The 23360-nt window shown below is 54.4% G+C and overlaps 1 protein-coding gene and 1 long non-coding RNA gene across 7 annotated transcripts in view; one reads left to right on the forward strand and one right to left on the reverse strand.

The window, feature by feature from the left end:
- Nucleotides 1–16988: 16988 nt before the first annotated feature.
- MELTF (melanotransferrin) overlaps nucleotides 16989–23360 on the reverse strand; it is a 28654-nt gene continuing 22282 nt past the window's right edge. Inside the window, exons 14-16 of one of the 3 annotated variants that reach the window (XM_065539663.1) lie at nucleotides 21938–22181; nucleotides 19173–19371; nucleotides 16989–18734 (exon numbers count right to left, since the gene is read on the reverse strand). In XM_065539663.1, coding sequence (XP_065395735.1) covers nucleotides 18432–18734; nucleotides 19173–19371; nucleotides 21938–22181 — 746 coding nt within the window. In that variant the 3' untranslated portion in view covers nucleotides 16989–18431. Of the gene's footprint in view, nucleotides 18735–18933; nucleotides 19372–21937; nucleotides 22182–23360 lie in introns of those variants that run through there. The other 2 variants (XM_045387249.2, XM_015444829.3) reach the window with 2 other exon arrangements.
- Nucleotides 18178–20144, forward strand: LOC123571934 (uncharacterized). 4 transcript variants are annotated; one of them, XR_010584834.2, is made up of 2 exons: nucleotides 18178–19494; nucleotides 19896–20144. It is a non-coding gene; the product is annotated as an uncharacterized lncRNA (long non-coding RNA). The 4 variants fall into 4 exon arrangements; XR_010584835.2 differs by having other exon boundaries at nucleotides 18178–19431; XR_010584833.2 differs by having other exon boundaries at nucleotides 18178–19242.

A 23360-nucleotide genomic window follows, 5' to 3' on the forward strand; every position in this document is an offset into this window, starting at 1 on the left:
CAGACGCGAGGGCGCACTTTGCGGGCTAGCCCCCCCAGCCGCCTGACTCCACAGTGGCTCTACCCCTTCAGGAAATAGGACCCCTAGATGACATGGGAATCCCCAGGCTCCAGTACTGGCCATTCTACACCAGTGATCTGTATAACTGGAAGACTCAGAGTGCTCGGTTCTCAGACAACCCCAAAGATTTAATGGCTTTACTGGATAGTGTCATGTTCACCCACCAGCCCACTTGGGATGATTGTCAGCAGCTCCTCCGAATCTTGTTCACAACGGAGGAGCGAGAGAGAATACAGGTAGAAGCTAGAAAGCAGGTCCTGGGGGACGACGGTCAACCGACTGCCAATCCCGACCTCATAAATGCGACTTTTCCTCTGACCAGGCCGGCGTGGGACTACAACACGGCAGAAGTAGAGGATGGCTACACCTTTACCGCCAGACTCTAATGGCGGGTCTCCGGGCAGCTGCTCGCAAGCCCACTAATTTGGCTAAAGTATACTCTGTTCTGCAGGGAAAGACAGAAAGCCCAGCTACCTACTTAGAAAGATTAATGGAAGCTTTTAGACAATACACCTCCATAGACCCAGAGGCTCCAGGAAGTCAGGCAGCTGTCGTAATGTCTTTCGTAAATCAGGCGGCCCCAGACATTAAAAGGAAACTCCAGAAATTAGAAGACTTAGAGGGAAAACAGATTCAGGACCTCCTTCAGATAGCCTAGCGGGTTTACAATAACAGAGATACTCCAGAAGAAAAGCAATTTAAGGCCACTGAAAAAATGACCAAGGTCCTGGCAGCAGTAGTACAGAAAGAGCATCTACAGCCAGAGAACACCCAACCTAGGCAGTCCCCCAGACATGATAATCTGAGCAAAGACCAATGTGCATACTGTAAGGAAGCTGGCCACTGGGTAAGAGACTGCCCCAAACAGAAACAACGAGGACAGGGACCCCCTAGGTCTACACCCGTACTAGTCACTCAAGACGAAGACTAGGGAAGACGGGGTTTGGACCCCCTCCCTGAACCTAGGGTAACTTTGCAAGTGGAGGGGTCCCCAGTTCAGTTCTTGGTCGATACGAGAGCACAGCACTTGGTCCTAGTTAAAACTAATGGAAAATTATCCTCCAAGTCCTCGTGGGTACAAGGGGCCACAGGAATTAAGAAATACCCCTGGACAACACAAAGAACAGTAAACCTCGGAGCCAGGAATGTAACCCATTCTTTCCTGGTCATCCCTGAGAGCCCCTGTCCCCTATTAGGGAGAGACCTGCTAACTAAAATGGGAGCACAGATCCATTTCCTCCCCGAAGGGCCCGTCGTGACCAGCTCCCAAAATCAGCCCGTGTCCATCCTGACTATAACCCTAGAAGATGAGTACCGGCTCCACCAGGAGCGAGCGGCCCCTGACCAGGACATAGCAACCTGGCTCCAGCAATATCCAGGAGCTTGGGCGGAAACGGGGGGCTTAGGACTAGCAAAACACCGTCCTGCCTTGTTTGTTGAACTTAAGCCTGGGACAGACCCCGTGCGGGTACGCCAATACCCGATGCCCCTAGAGGCCAAGGAAGGGATTGCACCACATATCCACCGGCTCCTCGACCAAGGGGTCCTTCGCCCATGTCACTCGCCCTGGAATACTCCATTGTTGCCGGTACAAAAAGCTAATAGTGGAGAATACAGACCTGTACAAGACTTGAGAGAAGTCAATAAGAGGGTTATGGACATACATCCAACTGTGCCTAACCCGTACACCCTCCTGAGTACCCTAAACCCTAAACATCAATGGTACACTGTTTTAGATTTGAAAGATGCTTTCTTCAGTTTGCCTTTAGCCCCTCAGAGCCAAAAGCTCTTCGGCTTCGAGTGGACTGACCCTGGGAGGGGCATAAGTGGCCAACTGACATGGACCAGACTGCCACAGGGATTCAAAAACTCTCCTACCCTGTTCGATGAGGCCCTCCATGAAGACCTGGGTGAGTACGGACGCAAACACCCTGAAATAACCTTACTACAGTATGTTGATGACCTCCTGATTGCTGCTGAGACCCAAGAAGCTTGTATTCAAGGGACCAAGGGTCTCTTACAAGCTCTAGGGAACCTAGGCTACCGAGCCTCGGCAAAGAAAGCTCAAATCTGTAAATCAGAAGTAACAATCTGGGGTACCTGCTAAAAGGAGGGCAGTGCTGGTTAACAGACGCCCGGAAACAAACTGTTCTGCAGATCCCCAGGCCACAATCCACCCGACAAGTGAGGGAATTCCTGGGGTCGGCGGGATTTTGTAGACTATGGATACCTGGGTTCATAGAGCTGGCTAAACCCTTGTATCAGGCAACACGGGGGCAGCAGCCATTTAATTGGACAGAAGAAGCCGAGTCGGCTTTCCAACAGATCAAAACCGCCCTACTCTCTGCGCCTGCACTGGGACTACCTGATGTCACCAAGCCCTTCCACTTATACGTGGACGAGAGCAAGGGTGTCACCAAGGCGGTAATAACTTAGAACTTAGGCCCCTGGTGGAGGCCGGTTGCCTACCTGTCAAAGAAATTAGACCCAGTGGCTGCCGGGTGGCCCCCTTGTCTCCGAATGATTGCGGCCACGGCTCTGATGGTGCAAGATGCTGATAAACTTGTCATGGGTAAAGAATTACGGGTCGTTACCCCACATGCCATCGAGGGTGTACTCAAACAGCCACCTAATCTATGGATAAGTAACGCCCGGCTCACCCACTACCAAGGACTACTACTAAATCCCCTCAGGATAACTTTCCTGCCCCCAACAACCTTAAACCCTGCCTCGCTGCTGCCCAACCCGGACCTGGACGCCCCGCTCCATGACTGCACCGAGATACTAGCTCAGGTGTACGGAGTTCGAGAAGACCTGCAGGACCGCCCACTTCCTGACGCCGACCTCGTCTGGTTCACTGATGGGAGCAGCTTCATGCATCAAGGCCAGAGGTACGCTGGAGCGGCAGTGACTTCAGAGACTGAGGTAATCTGGGCGGAACCCCTGCCCCCGGGAACATCGGCCCAGAAGGCCGAACTGATAGGGCTCACCCAAGCTCTTACCTTAGGGGCAAGGAAGAAACTGACAGTATACACAGACAGCCGATATGCTTTTGCTACGGCGCACATACATGGGGCCATTTACAGGGAGCGAGGGTTACTAACGGCTGAAGGAAAAGAGATAAAAAACAAGCAAGAGATCCTAGCCCTGTTAACAGCCCTATGGAGACCAAAAAAATTGGCTATTGTACATTGCCCAGGGCATCAGAAACCAACCACTCCAATTGCTCAAGGCAACTTTCTGGCAGACCAAACTGCAAGGATTGTGGCAAAGGCTCCCAGCCAACTCCTTGCACTCCAGCTCCCTGATCTGGGCCCCCGGGACTTGCCATATCTCCCTGATTATTCAGAACAAGATCTCCAGTGGATCGACAAACTTCCCCTGAAACAGATCCAGAATGGGTGGTGGACTGATACTAATGACCAAACCATCCTACCAGAAAAATTAGGACAACAAGTGTTAGAACACATCCACCGAACCACCCACCTGGGTGCCCGGCGGATGATAGACCTGATCAGACGCTCCAAGCTCAAATTCAGACATACAGCCGAGACGGCCAGCAGCATCGTGACAAGTTGCAAAGTCTGCCAGCTTAACAACGCCTACCCCCAATCCCAGGCTGCAACGGGAACAAGGCTCAGGGGAACCAGGCCCGGCATCTACTGGGAAGTAGATTTTACTGAGATAAAGCCAGGAAAATACGGGTATCGGTACTTACTTGTCTTTGTAGATACTTTTTCAGGGTGGACTGAAGCATTCCCTACCAAAAGGGAAACTTCTCAGGTTGTAGCAAAGAAAATTCTGGAAGATATCCTTCCCAGGTATGGCTTCCCCATCCAGATAGGGTCAGATAATGGGCCCGCTTTCGTCGCTAAGGTAAGTCAGGATTTGGCTTCCATCCTTGGGGCAAATTGGAAACTACATTGCGCTTACAGGCCCCAGAGTTCAGGACAGGTAGAGAGGATGAATCGGACCTTAAAAGAGACCTTAACTAAATTGACTATGGAGACTGGCGCTAATTGGGTGGTCCTTCTCCCCTATGCTCTGTTCTGGGCCCGTAATACCCCTTACAGACTGGGCCTTACCCCTTACGAAATCATGTATGGCAGACCCCCACCCCTGGTTCCCAGCCTAAAAGATGATCTGCTCAAGTCTGAAACAGAAAATGTCTCTGAACTCTTATTTTCCCTACAAGCCTTGCAGAAAATTCATCAAGAAATCTGGCCCAAGCTGAAGGAACTATATGAGACCAGTCCCCCGCCGACACCCCATCCGTACCAGCCGGGAGACTGGGTCCTGGTTAAGCGACACCAACAAGAGACCCTAGAACCCTGGTGGAAGGGACCACTCCAGGTAATCCTAACCACACCCACCGCCCTGAAGGTGGAAGGCATCGCATCGTGGATCCACTACACCCACGTCAAGCCAGTGGACCCAGCCTCCGACCTTCTGGGGCCAATCACGGCGGCGGCTGAAGCACCGGCCACGTGGACTGTGGACAGAGCTAAGAACAACCCCTTAAAACTCACCCTGCCAGGCAGCATAGCTCACTGCAAACATGCAGTTAGGTAGTCTAACCCTAACGTTAGTCGCCCTAGTGGCCGCTGGAGAAATCACAAAACCAGCTCATAATCCCTTTGTCTGGAGATTCTGGCTTTATGAAAACCAAACCCACCCTGGGCAACCTCATAAGCCCGGGAAATTATTGGCCAGTGCTGATTGCCCCTCCTCAGGGTGCAATAGCCCAATTTTACTAAATTTTACTGGTTTTCAAATAGCCAAACCTATGGCACCAATAATATGCTTTGAGTTTGATCAGACTAAATACAATTGTAAACACTATTGGTGGCACCAAAATGCCGGCTGCCCTTATAACTATTGTAACATCCATAAATCCCATTATTGGGGTAAGGAAGAACAGTTAGATCCTAAGTGGCCCTTCCATCGTAGACGGGACGGGGACTTTTCATATACATGGATAGTCAAAGACCCCTGGAACTCCCGCTGGACCACGCCTCAACATGGGGCTGTATACTACTCCTCCTCCTCCACATGGCCTAGCAGTCACCTCTATCTGTGGCGAGGTCTAGTGCAGGTACTGCCCCTGGTCCATGGGAATATCCAACGACAAGAAAACAGACTAACACAAGATTTGTGCCCTTTCTCCTGGTTAAAATTATTACAAGAAGGACTAGAACTTGCTAACCTTACAGGACTTCATAGCCTGTCTGGCTGCTTTCTGTGTGCCACTCTAGGGCGTCCACCGCTAACCGTTGTCCCTCTGCCATGGGGATCCTCTACCTCTGCCTGAGCTAACAACCTCTGAAACCTCTCATATGCCCCTATCCCTAACGTGCCACTATACCTAAGCCCCAGTCAGGAGAAGTTTCCCTACTGTTTCTCAGGAACTAATTCCAGCCTCTGCAATATCACTGCAACGCCCCCTAGTACCACCCTAAGGGCTCCGCCAGGCATATTCTTCTGGTGTAATGGAACATTATCTAAGAACCTATCTGGTCCCTCTGTTACCAACCTACTGTGTCTTCCTGTCACATTAGTTCCCCGGTTGACTCTTAACTGCCGGCGAGTTCCTGGGGTACACCGGTAACTGGATTAGTACTGCTATTCACCCAGTCCCTAGACCGAGACCTGTACGAGCCATATTTCTCCCCCTCATTGCGGGAATCTCCCTCACCGCATCCCTCATTGTGGCCGGACTGGCGGGGGGAGCCCTAGGTCACACCCTCATAGAAAGCAACAAGTTATACCAACAATTTGCCGTTGCTATGGAGGAGTCGGCTGAGTCCCTTGCCTCCCTTCAGCGACAGCTCACGTCCCTAGCTCAGGTAACCTTGCAGAACCGGAGGGCCCTAGACCTACTCACTGCCGAAAAAGGTGGTACATGTATGTTTCTAAAGGAAGACTGTTGTTTCTACATAAATGAATCAGGGCTTGTAGAGAACTGGGTCCAACAGTTACGCAAGTTAAGCACAGAAGTAAAAACACGGCAGTTTGCTTCAGCTGCAGACCAATGGTGGAATTCCTCTGCGTTTTCCCTGTTAGCCCCCTTCCTTGGACCCCTGCTGAGTCTACTATTTCTGTTTACTGTAGGACCTTGTGTTGTTAACAGAATTTTACAGTTTGTCAGGGAAAGGTTTGACACCGTACAGCTCATGGTCCTCAGAGCCCAATACCAACCTGTAAACGCTGAAACAGAATCAGACTTATAAGACCCAAGATTGGCTCTAGAGGTACCTAAGAAAAGGGGGGAATGAAAGAAATCAGGCACATTCCTCAGCCCCGGGCTCAACACAAACAGGCCCAGTACAAACACATCCCACCATATATCTCTCAACTTCCTGAGCCCAGTACAAACACAACCCACCATATATCTCTCAATTTCCTGAGCCCAGTACAAACACCATATATCTCTCAATTTCCTGAGCCCAGTACAAACACCACCTGGAAAATCCCCGATAAAGACACAGCCGTTCGTGGTTTTACTGGAAGCGCGGGAACCAATAGAAAAACTACTAAATATGGCCTGGCGCGGTGGCTCAAGCCTGTAATCCCAGCACTTTGGGAGGCCGAGACGGGCGGATCATGAGGTCAGGAGATCGAGACCATTCTGGCTAACACAGTGAAACCCTGTCTCTACTAAAAATACAAAAACTTAGCCGGGCGAGGTGGCAGGCGCCTGTAGTCCCAGCTACTCGGGAGGCTGAGGCAGGAGAATGGCGTGAACCCGGGAGGTGGAGCTTGCAGTGAGCTGAGATCCGGCCACTGCACTCCAGCCTGGGTGACAGAGCGAGACTCCATCTCAAAAAAAAAACAACAACAAAAAAAAACTACTAAATGTATAACTTAAAATGTAAACCAATTGTAATGCTGTAACCAAAAGAATTCCCTTGTTCCTCTGTAACTTTACGTATCCTATTTACATCGGGCTATAAAAAGCAAGCACTCGCATTGTTCGGGGCCCTCTTGTATGCTGTGGAACGGAGGGACCAAGTTTGAACTTGCAGTAAAAGATCCTTGCCGCTTGGCTTTGACTCTGGACTCTGGTGGTCTTCTTTGGGGAACAAACGGTCTGGGCATTACACTATCGTCTCCAAGACGCAGTTTCTTCATCTGTAAAATGTGTCTTGAATACTAATACTTCATGATGTTGCTTTGAGGGTTAAACAACGATGTTTATAGGCAGTGCTTAGTGCACGTAAGCACACCCTCTAAGTGTTAGATATTCATGTGTTTACCGGGATTAAGGTGTGGGCTTTGGTCCTCTGGAAGTGAATTCAGGGCCACCACTCACGGGCGACGTGATCTAGGGCAGGTCACCACCCTCTCTGTAGTGCCCGCTGTGGGGGACAGAGGCTCTCATTCCTGCAGCTGCCGGGAGTGTCGATGGCTGGTGGGGCCCAGCTGGGTTTCTCTCTAGGACTTGCCCTCAGCTGAAGAGAACCACCTTGCTCAAGGTCGCCCCATCTCCAAACCTGCATCCATGAGGGACAGAAAGGCCAGGCTCTCTTGCCTCAAGGCAGGACAGCTCGGAAGGTTCACCAGCCGGGCCTTCCTGGCTACTGCATGGCACTCACTCCTCTCTCTGCCCGTCCCGTGGCTTCTTTCCCCCTGGCAGGCACTGCCTGTGAGAGCACTCCCTGAGAAGCCTGCACACAAATCTCGTCCTCGAGTGTTTTCCTGGGAACCCGACCTGTGACAGTTGGTGCCAGGAAGGATCCTAGGAACAGACTCTAAAATGGGACCTTGGGGCTGGGTGCCCCGCCGGCCAGCTGGCAAGGAGGACCAGGCACACGGCTGTGGCACAGCTGTTCCAACTCGCCCGGCGGGGAGCGGGTGGGGAGCGGGTGGGAGGGATGTGCTGATGGAGGCTGGTCCCGCACACTGTGTCCTGTGACGCGGCAGCTGGGAACCAGACCCTGGGTTCAGGTCCGGAGCTGTGATGACCACCTCCCCATCAGCAGGAAGTCCTGTCTCCTAAACGCCTTGGTTTCCTGAACTATGAGGGGGTGAGGCGAGCTGATTGGCCAAGCTGATTCACTGTGGTCCCTTCCAGCTCTAGCATCCTACACAAGCCCGAGAACTAGGGAGAGGGGTTTGGGCGGGATGGGAGAGCCCTGGAGCCAAGCGTGTGAATAAGCGAAGGGTAGTGGATGGAGGAGATTTTCTGGGGCCCACGCTGCCCGAAGCAGCCTGTTTCATCCTGGGCTCAGGCTCTCCTCTTCCTCCCCCAAGTCCTCCCAGGTTCCGGTGCGAGGGCACCCGTCGCTGACCCAGCTGAGCCTGGATTTTAGTGTACTTTCCTCAGGATGCCCTTGCCTCCTGGACTTCTTTCTTCCTCTTGCGTCTGTCCCAGCCTGCCAGGAGCGTGCCCTCAGGACCATTAGCAGTTGGGGAAGTTGGAGAGGACGTTGCTCAGGCACAGGTTTCTGGGCAGTGGAGCCTTGAGGAGCCTCTGGGCTGTGGGTGCCTCCCTGCATCCCCCCACCCAGCCAGCCCACAGGCAGGCACTCAGGGAAGACATGGAGGCTCTGAAGGGCTAAGTGACTGCTTGAAGGCCACACAGCTAGTCACAGGGCCACATCCACCACTTCCACATCCAGGACTGAGTAGCTCAAGCCAGAGCTCCTTCTGCAGCCCCCTCAGCCTCATCATTGAGGCCACCTGCATTGTTCAGAGTCGAGAGGTGATATTGGGACTGTGATTGGGACAGTGGAACTTTTACTTTTTTGTTGTTGTTGTTGTTTTTGAGATGGAGTCTTGCTCTGTCGCCCAGGCTGGAGTGCAGTGGTGCAATCTCAGCTCACTGCAACCTCTGCCTCCTGGGTTGAAGCGATTCTCCTGCCTCAGCCTCCTGAGTAGCTGGGATTATAGATGCCTGCTACCATGCCCGGCTAATTTTTGTATTCTTAGTAGAGACAGGGTTTTGCCATGTTGGCCAGGCTGGTCTCGAACTCCTGACCTCAGATGATCCACCTGCCTCGGCCTCCCAAAGTGCTAGGATTATAGGCATGAGCCGCTGCGCCCAGCTCTTTTACTTTTTATTTGCTTGTTTATTTATTCATTCCAAAATGATATTGAATAGTTATTTAAAAGGCTTTAAAATTCAATATAAAGAGTTAAAGAAACTAAAATAAAGTTTAAAGAAAGTAAAAATTACCCTTAAATTCCACCAACTGGAGCTAGTCACTGTTAACAGTTTGGTGAACAGATTTCCAGACAGCTCTGTGTGTGTGAGTGTGCGTGTGAGTTTGTATGTGAGATTTTATGATAATGGGATTATATACTGTTTCATAACCTGCTCTTTTTACTCAACAATATGCCATGGAACTCTTTCCACATCGGTAAATATAGCTCTGCCCTTCATCTAACAGCTGCAGACCATCATCCATCGCATTCCACTGGGAAGGAAAGTATGGACCGTGTTTCCTTTACCCAACCTGATACTGGGCATTTAGGCTGTTTCCAGTATGTCTCTCATGACAAAAAACCGAGGGATGGGCACGATGGCACCTCTGTCTTGGCCATCTGTCCAGCTGCTGTCTTCAGGTCCATTTCAGCAGGCTGGTCTTAAAGAACACTCCCTACAGCAAGTCAGGGCACTGCACTGCCTCATTGCAACGGCAGATCTTCGTTGTCAGGAAAGCCAGGGCTCCTCCCCAGGGGGCCAGGGCAGCAGAATTCCACACACACAGACACCTTCTCCTCGGGAAGTTCTGGGGGAGAGGCAGAGAGGGGCCCTCGCCCCGAGTCCATATCTAAAGTTGTGGCTAGTTGTCCCCATGACAGTCTGCTTGGCTTCCTGCTGGAGTCTGGGGGCCTGAGGACGGCTTGCAGCTCTGCCTCTCCAGGAGGCACGTGGGCTAAAGAAACTGGGGCTGGAGGCGGCTGGCAGGCCGAGGGCATCCCGGCTGGGATGGAAGCCTTGGCCTGGTGCCACTGCTTCTCTCCAGGCTCCGGCATAGGAGCTGAGACGGTGGGATCGAAAAAGTCAGGCTCACACGGGGAAGGAGAGAGACCCACAGCCAGATGATCTTCGGGGTGACAGTTCCTATGCACTCGGTCAGGGGGTGGATGATAAAAACGGGGACTGGGAGGCGATGGGGTAGTCTCTCCATGATTAGACTATGGTCGATATATTGGCCAGGTGAGGCCTTGAAACAAAACACAGACTTTCTTTATATTTACGAGCAGTTTAAAGAGCAGGCCAGCTAGGCAGAAGGCACAAAGATCTTCCATCTACTCCTGCCCCTACACAGGCGCAGCTCTCACTATCACCATCCCTCAGAGGGGTGCGTGTGTCACAATTCACAGCCTTTCCCTTACACAGCGCCATCACTCAGCCCACAGTTGTGTCTCTGTGGATTTGGACCAATGTGTCCATAACGACATGCAGCCACCATTGTGTATACATTTGTAGTTAGCCTTCCTTTCTTAAAACTGTGCCTTGCAGTGAAACCGCAACTCCCCTGCCCCCAAAACACACACGCGCGCGCACACACACACACACGCACACACACACGGACACACGGACACACACACGCACACACGCGCACACACGCACACACACACGCACACACACACGCACAGACACACACGCGCACACACACGTAGAACACACGCACACACATGCACACATGCACACACACGCACACACAGACACACGTAGACACACACACACACACACACGCACACACATACGCACACACAGACACGCACACACACGTAGAACACACACGCACACACATGCACACATGCACACACACGCACACACAGACACACACACGTAGACACACACACACGCGCACACACACACACGCACACACACACGCACACACATACGCACACACAGACACACACACGCACAGACACACACATGTAGAACACGCACACACATGCACACACGCACACACACGCACACAGACACACACGTAGACACACACACACGCACACGCACACACACGTAGACACACGCAGACACATGCACACACGCACAGATGCAGACACACACACACACATATATGCAGACACACAGACACACATGCAGACACACGCAGACACATGCAGACACACAGGCACACACATGGACACACACACAAGCACACACACATACATGTAGACGCACACATGCAGACACACACATACACACACATGCATACACACACAGCCACATGTACACATACGTGCACACAGACACACACACAGCCACATGTACACACACGTGCACACAGACACACACAGACACACGCAGTCACATGCACACACAGAGACACATGCACACAACGCACACACACACACAGCCACATGTACACACACGTGCACACACACACAGACACACGCAGTCACAGGCACACACACAGAGACACATGCACACAACGCACGCACACACACAGCCACATGTACACACACGTGCACACAGACACACACAGACACACGCAGTCACATGCACACACACATAGAGACACATGCACACAACGCACACACACACACAGGATTTTTACCAAGGGAAGACACAGGTGAATCTATTTTACTGTGTTCAAAGGCAAGCTTTCCTCTCCACCCCTGCAGTGTGTCCCACGGTCACAGATGGGTTTATTGCGGCTACGGTGATTCCATCACCGGCTGGGCTTGGAGTCTGGAGGAGGCCTTCCAAAGGGGGCAGGAAGAGAAGGAGGGAGCAGGCAGAATCCCAGAGCCTTCGTGGTGGAATCTGGCCAATGATCCTCTTTAACGGAGGCTCACGGGCTGCCTCTGTGGAGCGTGGCTGTTCCTGAGCCGACTCACACTAGCTCGATCATGAAAACATCTGTTGCAATCTCCAGTTAGTGCCTCTGCCCACAGATGGCCTTTGAAAAGTGCTTTTGGTGCATTCTGCCTCTGAGACATAGGCCCCCACCCTCCCACCTCCCTAGAAAGCCCACAGAACCGACAGGTGCTTTAAGGAATCCACGCCAGGACAGGGCTGTGGCTGGGCCAGGGTGGAGGATGGTGCGGTTTGGGGCAGCCGGCATCTATTTCCCATTCTTTCATTCTTTTCTGATGGTACCTGCTCTTTCCTCGTCTCCAGTCTCAGGCCTTGTACTTCTGGAGGGGATGGCTCTGCCTCCACAACCAGGGCTCTGCCACAGGACACAGGCCTAAGCTGACTCACACGTCACAGAGGTTGCCTCATGACCTGGTTGCCACCAATCAAAAGCGCCTCAGGCTTCCCTCTGAGGTAGCTCCAACCGGCCATCCCACCTAACTTACAAGGCGTGTGGGGCCGGGAACCGGTCTGCAGCGATCCCCAGGGGCTTCTTCCAGGGACAAATGTGAATCCCAAGGTCACAATCAAGGAGATACTTAGAAACAATTCCCCTTTGGGGTGTTAAAAGGCTTCCAACAACTGGACTGTTGACAGACCCCTTGAATTCTGTGCTTCAAGGTTTCCTTTTGGCTGAACACTGAGAAGACACCAACCCCAGTTGTCACCTGTTCGCAAGGTGATTTCCTGCCCCATCCCTGAAACCCCCACTTATGCCCATCTCGGGAACTTTCAGCTGGGACCAGCTCTGGTTCTTGAATCCGAGCTACAGAAGGGCCTGAGGAGACCCTGGAGGCCTTCAGGTCATCCCACAGATGAAGAAACGGGTCACACGGAGGGGCCATGACTTTCCCTGAGCCACACAAAGCCAGGACAAGAGCCTATGAGCCCCAAGGGCCCATCTCAGGCTCTTTCCACTGTTACCACTTACATCAATTCAGAATGCAGCTGGCTGAAACAAGAGAAGGCCGGAATCAGCTGTCAGGGAGTCTAGACTGTTCCAGGCCTGGGCGCTGTCACCTGAGCCGAATGCTTCTGTCTTTTTGCTCTGCTCTCCTGACCATGCGGTCCTTTTCCTTGTGCTTCTTGCTCCATTTTCCAGCAATCCTGTCCACTTTCTGGGCAGGAAGAGGGAGAAGGGCTCCGGGGCAATAGGCTGTGCCAGCTGTTAGTTCCTCCTAAAAAGCCTCCCTGAAACCCACGCCCTGGAACTTCTTAGATTTCTTCAGCCAGAACTGAGTTGCCTGGGCACGCAGGAGTGGGTATTTTTAGTCGGGCGCATCGCCACCCGAACAGAATCGGGGTCTGCCAGACAGGAAGAAGGGGAGAAGACCAGCAGCAGAGTCTGCCACACAGTCGTCGGATGGGGATCCTGGCTAAGAATGCCCTGCCCGGTAAACCACCAGGCCCTTCTCTTCAACCTCCAACAACCCAAAGACTGACCACAGTAGAGAGATAACATTTGGTTTTTCTGTGGAATTGGAGGTTTCCAGGGACCTCAGAAGCTAGGAAGGAGGAAGGCGGGTATTCTGACCACAAACGACCTTCATATGCTAACCTCTGAGTTCTCTCCTCTTCCTGAGGGCCCTGCTCAGAATCATGAGGTGGGGAGTGCAGGGCCAGAGGGACCGGGGAGCAACACGCTGGGAAAGGGTGAAGTCAGAACGCCATTCCACCTGCAGCCCGCTTGCTCGGAGACCCGGGCAAGGCGCTGAGGCACCTTCCCACACATTCCACCTCTCCACATGGAGCTCCCGGGGCCCATGGACACAGACCTGGCTTTTCTTCCAGGCTGGGCTGGGCCCAGACTCCTCCATGAGGAACCACTCGCCCTTCCCACCCCAGCCCTGGAGCCCCTGGGGCAGGCACCTGTTAATGCACTCATGGCGTGTGAGCTCACATTGACCTGAACAGTGTTCTTCAAAGTGAGGTGGAGTGAGCGGCAGCATTGGACCAGCTGGGAACCTGCCAGGCTGGGGTGCAGTGACGCAATCACAGCTCAGAGCTCACTACAACCTCGAAATCCTGGGCCCAACTGATCCTCCGCTGTCAGCCTCCTGAGTAGCTGGGACCACAGGCACACGTCACCACGCCTGGCTAATTAAAAGCTTTTTCTTTTCTTTTTTGGTAGAGATTGGGTCTGTGTTGCCCAGGCTGGTCTTGAACTACTGGGCTCAAGCAATCCTCGCACCTCAGCCTCCCACAGTTCTGGGATTACAGGTGTGAACCACCATGCCTGGCCAATATATATATATATTTAGAGATGGGAGTCTCACTATGTTGCCCAGGCTGACCTCAACTCCTGGACTTAAGCAATCCTCCTGCCTCAACCTCCAAGTAGCTGGGATGACAGGCACACACCATTGCACCCAGCTTCACAGTCTGTGTTTTAATAAGCCCTCAGGTGATCCTGGCACATGCTCAAGGTGACAGCCTTTGATGTATATGACTCTCCGCTGTGAAACCCAGCTTCTGGCCTGTTAGCACCAACTCACAGGCAGCTGAGAAAGTCAGCAACAAAGGGAGTCCACCCGGGTCCTCTCACTTCAGCACAGGCAACAACCCTGTGAAGACTCCGATGCGTTTTAGTCTACGAATTACTGTTAGAGCTAGAAACCGTCAAGGCACCATACCCACTTCTTAGTTTATGGATTTGGGAACTGAGATGGGGACAGGAGAAAGTATCGGCCCAGGGCGAACACCAAAGTGGAACTAGAATTCAAGTTTCCTGAATCTTAGGTGAGTGAGCTGGTTTTTATTCCACAACATTGGAATATCTTTTTTTTTTTGAGACAGGGTGTGGTCTGGAGGGCAGCGGCACCATCATGGCTCACTGGAACCTCCAAGGCTTTGGCTGCCTTGGGAGGTAGGATCTAGGGAAGGGGCCCTCCAAACCCTGGAAGCTGGCTCAGGGCTGTTTGGGGTATGAATTCCAGGATTCAGGGTATCTGGAACATGGTGTGAAAAATGGGCTCTGAGGCCGGGTGTGGTGGCTCATGCCTGTAATCCTTTTGGGAGGCCTTTGGGAGGCCGAGGTGGGCGGATCATGAGGTCAGAAGTTCGAGACCATCCTGTCCAACATGGTGAAACCCCATTTCTACTAAAAATACAAAGAGTAGCCATGCGTGGTGGCAGGCACCTGTAGTTCCAGCTACTTGAGAGGCTGAGGCAGGAGAATCACTTGAACCCGGAAGGCGGAGGTTGTAGTGAGCCAAGATTGTACCACTGCACTCCAGCCTGACCAACCGAGCAAGACTCCGTTTCAAAAAAACAAAGACCCTTGAGTGAACGCATCCCTTTTCCCTGTGATTCCTCCCTCTGTGGGTGGTGGAGTGTGGTCTAGGGGAGGGCTCCGGCAGAGGCCTCTGAAGGCTTGCGTCTCAAAGGGTGGTCCCCGGACCACCGGCACAGGCACCAACTAGGAGTTGGTTAGAACTGCAGGCTCTCGGCCGGGCGCGGTGGCTCACGCCTGTAATCCCAGCACTTTGGGAGGCCGAGGCGGGCGGATCACAAGGTCAGGAGATAGAGACCATGGTGAAACCCCGTCTCTACTAAAAATACAAAAAAATGAGCCGGGTGCGGTGGCGGGCGCCTGTAGTTCCAGCTACTCGGGAGGCTGAGGCAGGAGAATGGCGTGAACCCGGGAGGCGGAACTTGCAGTGAGCCAGGATAGTGCCACTGCACTCCAGCTTGGGCGACAGAGCGAGACTCCGTCTCAAAAAAAAAAAAAAAAAAAAAAAGAACTGCAGGCTCTCAGCCTCACGCCAGGCCTTCTGAACCAGAATCTACATTTTAACAAGATCCCCAGGCAATTAATGTGCACATCAAAGTCTGAAAAGCACTGCTTGAAAGCACAAAACTGAGGACTAGGGTCCCTCTTGCCTAGGTCTCGGCCTGGTACTGACAGTAGGTATCAGTAAGTATTTGCTCCACCAATGGCCAATAGACCTACCACAGACCTGGTAGCCATGGCGGTGCTGGGGAATGGCTGCCTGACTCACAAGGATTTCAGTTCCTTTTTCTGGGGCTTCGGTGGCCATGTGTCAGCAAATAGACCCTGCTTCTGGCCTGTGCTGACTGGTCCAGTGATAGACACCTGAAAGCCTGATGCACACTGGGCCAATCGGATGATCTCTCCCAAGAATTTGAAATTGAAGACAAGAAAACAGGTTCTAGAGTAACAGCAATAGTGACAGTGAACATCCTTCCTGCACCCGCCGTCTGCCAAGCACTGTGCTGAGTGTTTTGCGTCTTAGATTCGATCTTCACAACCGCCTCACCACGCCGGTGATCGTACTCTGTGTGTTTTTCAGATGAGGAGCTAGGGTGCCCAAAGGTTAACTTTCCTTTTCCAAAAGTTCAGGGTGGGGAAGTGGTAGCATGAGGCGAGCTGGGGTGACAGTGCAGCTGAGACTGGGCCATGTGATGCAGAGACAAGATGGGTCAACTCTGGCCATCCAGGTCCTCAGGAATTGACTGGCTTTGTGATAATTGAGCCGACTTCATGGAAAATGGCCTGTGTGCAGTGGTGGGCAAGACCTGGCTCTGGGAGATGGCCACAGCGGTGAGGCGGGATGGTGTGGGGGCCAAGTGAAGCCATGAGAGAGGGAAACAGAGAAAACCTCCCCTTCCAGAGGGAGAGCAGAGCACTGACAAAGACCAGCCGGGCCCACCCGCTCTCAGTACATACCAGAGAGCACCCACTGGAGGGTCTCTGGAGATCAGCTCCCCACGCTTCCCCCTCCAGTGAGTTAGCAGTGAGCTTGCCAGAGAAAAGATGTGGGCAGCTTATTTTGGAGGTGTGGGGCAGGGGGCAGCAGAGAAGTTTGCACCCTCATCTGTACCCACCCCCAGAAGGGCAGACACCCCAGAGACTGATGCGGTGGAGGCAGCTGGAATGGGGTGGAGGCAGCTGGAATGTGGCAGGACAGCCCAGGCCCTGCAAGGGCCAGAGAACCAGTCCAGGTGGAAGAAGGGCGTTGGGAGCCTCACTGACTAGAGGATGAGAGTGGTCCCTGACTGGCTCTTGGAGAATGGAATCTGCCATTTTGGGTGGAGCAGGTAGGCCTTTGAGCCCCTGACAAAACAACAAATTGGCAGCGGGAAGTTTCTACCAGGGTCCAAGCCTCTGCATGTGCAGGCTTGTTTAGCTTTATTTCAGAAACAAACCAACATCTTTCATTAGCACTGACATAGCAGGGCTCCCCTACTGCCACCTGACAATCCAATGTCACTGCACCCACGCAGGCCACACCTTCAATGACCCACAGCACACTAGCCCGGAGTAGCCACACAGAAACGCACTTCTCACCCCTCAAATCTCCCTTAAAAAAACCAAGCAATCATCAGGTCGGAGGAGAATCACTGGCTCCCTACAGCAAGAGGGGACAAAGCTTGGTGGCAGAGGCCCAGGTCCTGTGGCCCCTCCCGGCGGGGTGACGGTGACCAGGACTCCTTGGGATTGCCCGGCTGCAGCCAGGACGATGCCAGGGCCTCCTCTGCCGCTGCGAGATGGAAGAAATCCTTCCCGACGCCCACAGGTGGGGGCGAGCCACCGGGAACCAGGCCTGTCACCAGCATCCCCGAGCCCCCGCAGACCGGAATGCAAATAGCTCCGGGCCCACGCGGCTCCCAGTCTGCTGACGAGGGCTGCCTGCTCCCATTTCTTCTCTTCCTTTTCATTTTTTTTAAGGGCTGGCAGTTCTAGAAACTTTTTTTGGCTTCTCAGACAACTGGCAAAATGGAGTAGAGAGAGGCCCTGGCCAGGCTCTTTCTGCGGCCTCGCGCAGGGGCGGGAACGGGGTGTGAGCGGTGCCGGGCCCAGTAGGTGCAGGGCCGAGTGAGGAGCCGGAGCTCACCCCCCACCCGCGTTCGGAACCGGAGGAATGGCGTGTCCCCACGCCCAGCCCTTCAGGGGGCTCGCCTCCGGCTCCCTTCAGGCTCGGGGCGGCTCGGGGCAGCTCGGGCGTGGGTGCGGGCGGTGGGCATCCATGGGGGTGCGGGAGGCGAGAGCCTGAGGAGACTCAGGAGGGGGATCCGCGGACGGCTGGCCCGGGCTGGAGCTGGCGCGGCCACAGTGGGGGACGAGGCGGGGCACAGAGTCCCCGGGGCCGGCCTCCCTCCCAGCGCATGGGCGGTCGGAGGAACTGGAGCCCCCACCCTGGACAAGGTCCCTTCCTCGAGGGGTCCCCGGCGGGTTTCTCCCCGTCGCCCTGGTTCGGCCTCCCTCCCTCCCCCGCCAGCAGAGGCCGCTGTCCCACGGGCTGGTCCCGTTGGCGCCGGGGCCGGGCCTCCTTGGAGCGCCTGGCTGCAGCCTCCGGAAGTAGGTGCCTCGGTGGCCACCGCGTCCCCAGGGGGCCTCGCGGACGGGGGCGCAGGGCTGCGCGGAGGAGGCGGGCCGGCCCCTCGGCGGCTCTGCGGGGCGGGCGGCGGGAAGCCCGGGCTCAGCGGTTTCCTGGGCAACCGGCCTCCTCCGGCGCGGCCCGCGCGGCTCCAGGTGGCGGGAGGCGGCGGTTGGCGGGAAGGGCCGCGCGGGCCCGGGGGCGGCGCCTCAGGTAGCAGCGCCAGGTGGCAGCGCCAGGTGGCGCCCGTGGGCGGCGGGGCTCCCGGGGAGGCGCCTGCTCCCGCCCGCGCCGGGCCCGGCCTTCCCGAGCTTCCTTCTGGATTCCAGCGCGAAGCCGCCGCGGAAACTCCCCGGGCGGGAATCGCAGCTCCGGCAGCTCTGGGGCGCGGCGGGTCTCCCAGGGCGCGGGCTCCGGCGGGGCGGCCGGGCCTCAGAGGGCGGGCGGGAGCAGGCGGGCGGCGAGGGCGGGCAGCAGCAGCGGGAGCAGGGGCGCCCCGGGCGCCGGGGCCGCTGGGGACGAACGCGGCAGGTCAGGCCCCGAAGCCCGGGCCGCGGTGGCCGCCTCAGGCCCCGACTCTGGGGTGGGCGTGGGGGGACCGAACTCGCCCCAGCCTCCCTCTTTCTGCTCGATTGCAACGCTCCTTTCCCTGCTGCCTTTACATATTCATTCCTTCCAAAAACACACCACGTGCATGTTTCTGCCGTGGCCTCAGATCCTCCCCGCGCCGCGTTTTGAGCGTTTACACTCACTACCCAGCTTCGTCTGGGACACCCGCCGGGCTCCTGCCCTCCGGGCCAAAATCCTCCCGGGACACCCCACCCGGACCGCTGTGAACCGGCCTCCACCCGCCTCCCCGGACGCGCAGCACCCCCGCCCCGCTCCCTCAAGGTTCTGCGGTAAAGGGGTCTGAACGGCACCGGGGAGGCGGCGGGGCGGGCCTGCCCTACCTGCGCCCGAGCACTGCTGAGACAGCATCCCTTCCAGCGCCGCCACGTAGTCCAGCCCCAGCCAGTCGCGGTAGGTGGTTTTCTCCCCGACAGGCACCGCCCGGACGGTGGCATCCTTGAAAAGCAGGTCTTGGCCATGATAGTTGGAGGAGTCGAACATTTTGAACCCATTCTTATTGTGGTCGTCTCCAAACAGGTCCTGGAAGCACCGCAAGCAGACCTGCTTCTCACCTGGGCTCAGGCAGGGCCACCCGCCCAGGTGCAGCTTGCTGCAGATTGCTTTGGGCTTCTCACCTGGGCTCAGGCAGGGCCACCCGCCCAGGTGCGGCTTGCTGCAAATTGCTTTGGGCTTCTCACCTGGGCTCAGGCAGGGCCACCCGCCCAGGTGCAGCTTGCTGCAAATTGCTTTACGTAACAGTGACCCAAAGAACAAGTAATTTCAGGGCCCCACGACTCTGACTGGAAGTCATAAGCGTGACAACTGATCGGCCTCTGTCACCCAAGGGGGTGTGGGGACACTAGGCCCACAGGCGCCACTGGAAGAGGCAGGTGTTCACAAGCACTGCAGTGCTCCAGCTCCTGGATGCAGGCCTAAGGCCTGAGATGTTCGGAAAGAAAGACCCAGAAATGAGGGATGGTGTGGGTGCGATTCCTGAGCATTGTGCTAGGCCTGCTCAGCATTTCTTGGCCTTTTCCATAAGGCTTTCTCACTCTGTCTTACAGCTGTCTCCGCACAAACCGAAACAATTTCGAGAGAGATGTGTGTTCTGCAACCAGCCACAGAATAACAGGTGAGCTGGGCGTGTCTTCACTGACCCACCCGCCCGCCCAGGGATGCTGCACTCCTCCACCCTGCTCAGGATCACTGCAATGACCGTTCTGTGGCTACAGCCCTAAAAGAGCTACTAAAAAGACCAGAAGTCGTATGAGAACTTATGAATACAAATATAAATAAAGGACATCTGGAGAACATGCATGAATGTCTATGTCAGGTGTTAAGTACTGATCAAGGAGGAACAAAGGAGTCAGGTGGCTCTCAGTCTTTTTGGAGGGACTCACAGATCCTCCTAAAGAGCTGATGAAAGCTGTCAGCCTTCTCCCCAGAAAAATGCACATCCACCCAGGATTCTTCTCCCACATTACTTCAGAGAACTTAGCAACACCCTAGGGAAGCCCAAGGACCCGGGGTATGGCACTCCTGGGATAGAGGGGTTCTGTGGGGGAGATGACAGGAACATGCATAATTTCACAATGTCAAAGTTTAGGAACAGGCCTGGCGAGCCAGCCAGCTCTGGAGTTCTGTGGTGCTGGTGGGTGTGCAGAAGGCAATTTCAGCATAAGTTGGGGGAAGGGGAGTGGTTAGAAACCAGTGGCTCCATTGCCAGACAACCTGGGTTTAAATTCTAGGTGTATTTTGAAAGCACAACCAGTGGGATTTGCTGATGGACTGGATATAGAGCACAAGAGGAAGACCAGAGTAAAAAATGACTCCCAAGGAAATGGAAAAGCTAAAGTTGCTCTTAATTGAAGTGGGGAAGATTGAAGGAGGGACGGGGGTCCAACTTTGGACTTGATCCGTTTGAGATGACTGTTAGAAACACAAATCAAAATGTCAAGTATGTAGTTAAATATGCAAGTTTGGGACTGAAGTCTGAAGATGTAAATTCAGAAGCCATCTGTAGATAGATGGTATTTGATGACTTGGGATTGGATGAGATCAAGGATCAGCTGTAGACGGGGAAGAGGGCTGAGAACTGAATCCTAGGGCTAACAGGTCAGGGAGATGAGAAGGAATCAGCAAAGAAGACTGAGGAGTGGCCAGAGAGGTGAGCGGAGAGCCAGGGCTGAGGAACTGGGTGCCTGCAGGAGGGAGAGCTGTGGCCAGTGCCGCTGAGAGGTCAAGTGAAATGAAGACTGAGAAATGGCCACTGGGTTTAGCAACATGGGTCACTGTGACATTGACAAGAACAGCTTCAGGGCCCTGGTGGGAGCCTGTCTGGGGTAGTCTCCATCCTCAAGAGAGAGGAGAGGAGAGGACTTGTTAACTCAGTCTTCATCCTTAAGAGAGGCCAGAGGAGAGGACTGTTAACTCCAGAGCAGACCACTCTGGAAGTGTTTTGCTTTGAAAGGGAGCAGGACTGGCCGGGCGCGGTGGCTCGCGCCTATAATCCCAGCACTTTGGGAGGCCAAGGCAGGAGGATCACGAGGTCAGGAGATCAAGACCAGCCTGGCTAACATGGTGAAACCCTGTCTCTACTAAAAAAAAAAATACCAAAAAAAAAAAAAAAAAAAAACTAGCCGGGCGTGGCGGCAGGTGCCTGTAGTCCCAGCTACTCGGGAGGCTGGGGCAGGAGAATGGCGTCAACGCGGAAGGTGGAGCGTGCAGTGAGCCGAGATCGTGCTGCTGCACTGCAGCCTGGGCGACAGAGCAAGACTCCATCTCAAAAAAAAAAAAAAAGGAAGCAGGATTACAGCTGCAAGAGGATGGATGTGAGAGCAAGAGGTTAGTTTGTTCTTTAAGGATGGCAGAAATCACAGCATGTTTCATGTTGGTGAAAATGGTCCAACTGAGAAGGGAAAATCAACAATGCAGGAGGCAGGGGGGTAGTTTCTGGAGGTATGTCCTTGGGTAAGTGAAAATCACCGAATTTCCCCCAGGCTTCCTCAGTTTCTCTAGAGGTCTGCTCCAGGTAGACTGAGGCCTCCCAGGGGCTCAGCTTACCTCTGCTGCACACCCCTCAATGAGGTAGCCCTGCCTGGCTCACCTGGGCCTTGTCCAGCAGTCCATACACGGTGATGAGGTAGCCCTGCCCTGGCTCACCTGGGCCTTGTCCAGCAGTCCATACACGGTGAAGATGTTGGTGTCTGGTCTGACCATGACGGCATGGGGTGGCATCTGTGCCAGGTTGCAGGCTGCAAACTGGGACACCTCGGCCCGGGCCCCGTTGGGGCACAGCAGTTCATAGTCCTCTGACCTGAGCTCAGCAGCCCAGGGCTTGGAATTGTGGCCTGAGAGGGGTAAAGCAGTGTGTGTGGGGACGTTCAGGGGAGTGGAGAGAAGTGTAAAGACAGGCTGCTATCCTGGGTCCTCCAAGGCCTTCGCTACAGGGAGGTGGCAACATCTGGCCAGCTCCCCAACCCTTTCCATTCTCCAAGTGCTCTGCTGTGTTACCGGGGTGAAAGAACCCAGCTGTGTTAATGCCATTAGCAGGAGCTGCCATTAGCAGGGAGTAGGGAGTACCTACTATGTGACAAGCACTTTACAAGTGTTGCTTGATCCCCACAACAGTAACGCAGGGCAGGTGGTGTTGTCCCCATTTTACAGGTGAGCAAACTGAGGCTGTTAATCAGTGTTAGGCAGAGAACCCCATCTATGTGTTACATCCTCAAGTCTGAGGGTGGGGTGGCTCCCTGAAGATGGTGGGTGATTGCCCCTAAAGGCTGAGGTTCTCAAATAGAACAGGGCATAGCATCACTTGTGGATGTAAAAGGCAGCTTCAAGGGCCCTTGCTTGCAAAGAATCTCATTCAGGAGGTCTCAGATCGGGCTCGGGAATCTGCATGTTAAACCAGCACCCCAGTGATTCTAAAGCACGCAGTCCCAGGGCTGCCTGAGAAAATGCTGCTCTCAGGAATCACATTCTCGTGTCTCTGCCTTCACTTAGTATCCATCCTCCTCCCATTTCCAGGAAATCCAGGTGGGCCTCCAGGAGAGCTAAAGACAAAGGGAAAGGAGCGGCCCTGGGAGGCGGGTGACTCACTGCAAGTGAACCTTCCAAGGCCTCTCCAGCACCTGCCAGCCTCCCCGACCCCATCCCAGACCACACCGTGCACAGGTCTGGGACCAGGCAGGCCCGCCGGGCTCAGGCAGGAGCACACAGCCCCTCTCTGGGGGAGGGTTCCACGTGTTCTTGGTAGGAGGCTGTGCAGGGGAAGGGTTCAGGGCCTGGAGCCCTCCCTAGCTCTGCTGGGGCAAATGGTCCTACCGCCTTGGTGACCCCCATAGGAGGCAAGATCCAAGTTTTGAAATACTGATGTTCTTGGGGTTTTTTTCCCTGCATGTCTTACTTCCCATTGTCCAGTCCCCTCCCCACCGGGCCACAGTTGTGCCTTTCTGGGCTAAGTCTCTAGGAAGAAACATGTTGGGAGTGAGTGGAGAAGACTGGGCCTCCAGCATTTTGGGTTTCAA

Source organism: Macaca fascicularis, chromosome 2 (assembly GCF_037993035.2).
Source record: "Macaca fascicularis isolate 582-1 chromosome 2, T2T-MFA8v1.1".
Lineage (NCBI taxonomy): Eukaryota > Metazoa > Chordata > Mammalia > Primates > Cercopithecidae > Macaca > Macaca fascicularis.